We start from the raw sequence: 420 nt of genomic DNA, 5'->3' as shown, positions 1-420 counted from the left end.
ATTTCAGTGTATCGATATTTTCTTACACCCCTATTTAATACGTCAAAGAAACAAAACTCAGCAGGAGCTCATTAAACCCTGAGAATAATTGTAAATAATTAATCTTATAATTTTAGTTCAGTTACTGTGAATAAAATGTGTTGAAGAAATAAATCTGTTATTAATGGTTGAACTTTGTTCAGAACTCCTTTACATTATTCATTGTTTTATTTCCTTTATAGTAGTTTGAATTAAACCAAAAGACTTAATTTAACAAATTCACTGACTTTAATGTTAAACCTGCTTTAAATAATAAATAATAATAATAATAAACAAAGAGGAGTGAGGAAGAGAACACTCACTGTGTTTGGATTGGTCAGGTTCCGGGCGTCTGTCAGCCAGCTGCTCAGGTGATTATAGGTACTTCTCCTACACACACAC

At 31.2% G+C, this 420-nt stretch overlaps 1 protein-coding gene across 1 annotated transcript in view; it reads right to left on the bottom strand.

The window, feature by feature from the left end:
• Window positions 1–408, bottom strand: part of LOC106527788 (ras-related protein Rab-14) — a gene marked incomplete at its 5' end in the record, with an annotated part of 4,069 nt that extends 3,661 nt beyond the window's left edge. The window contains 1 exon segment of the mRNA XM_014022777.1: window positions 342–408. Within this exon segment, the coding sequence (XP_013878231.1) occupies window positions 342–408 (67 nt within the window).
• Between the last annotated feature and the right edge of the window lie 12 nt (window positions 409–420).

Source organism: Austrofundulus limnaeus, unplaced genomic scaffold (assembly GCF_001266775.1).
Source record: "Austrofundulus limnaeus strain Quisiro unplaced genomic scaffold, Austrofundulus_limnaeus-1.0 Scaffold343, whole genome shotgun sequence".
In the NCBI taxonomy this organism is placed as follows: Eukaryota; Metazoa; Chordata; class Actinopteri; order Cyprinodontiformes; family Rivulidae; genus Austrofundulus; species Austrofundulus limnaeus.
The sequence above is the reverse complement of the archived record's forward strand: the minus strand, read 5'-3'. Positions and strand labels throughout refer to the sequence as shown.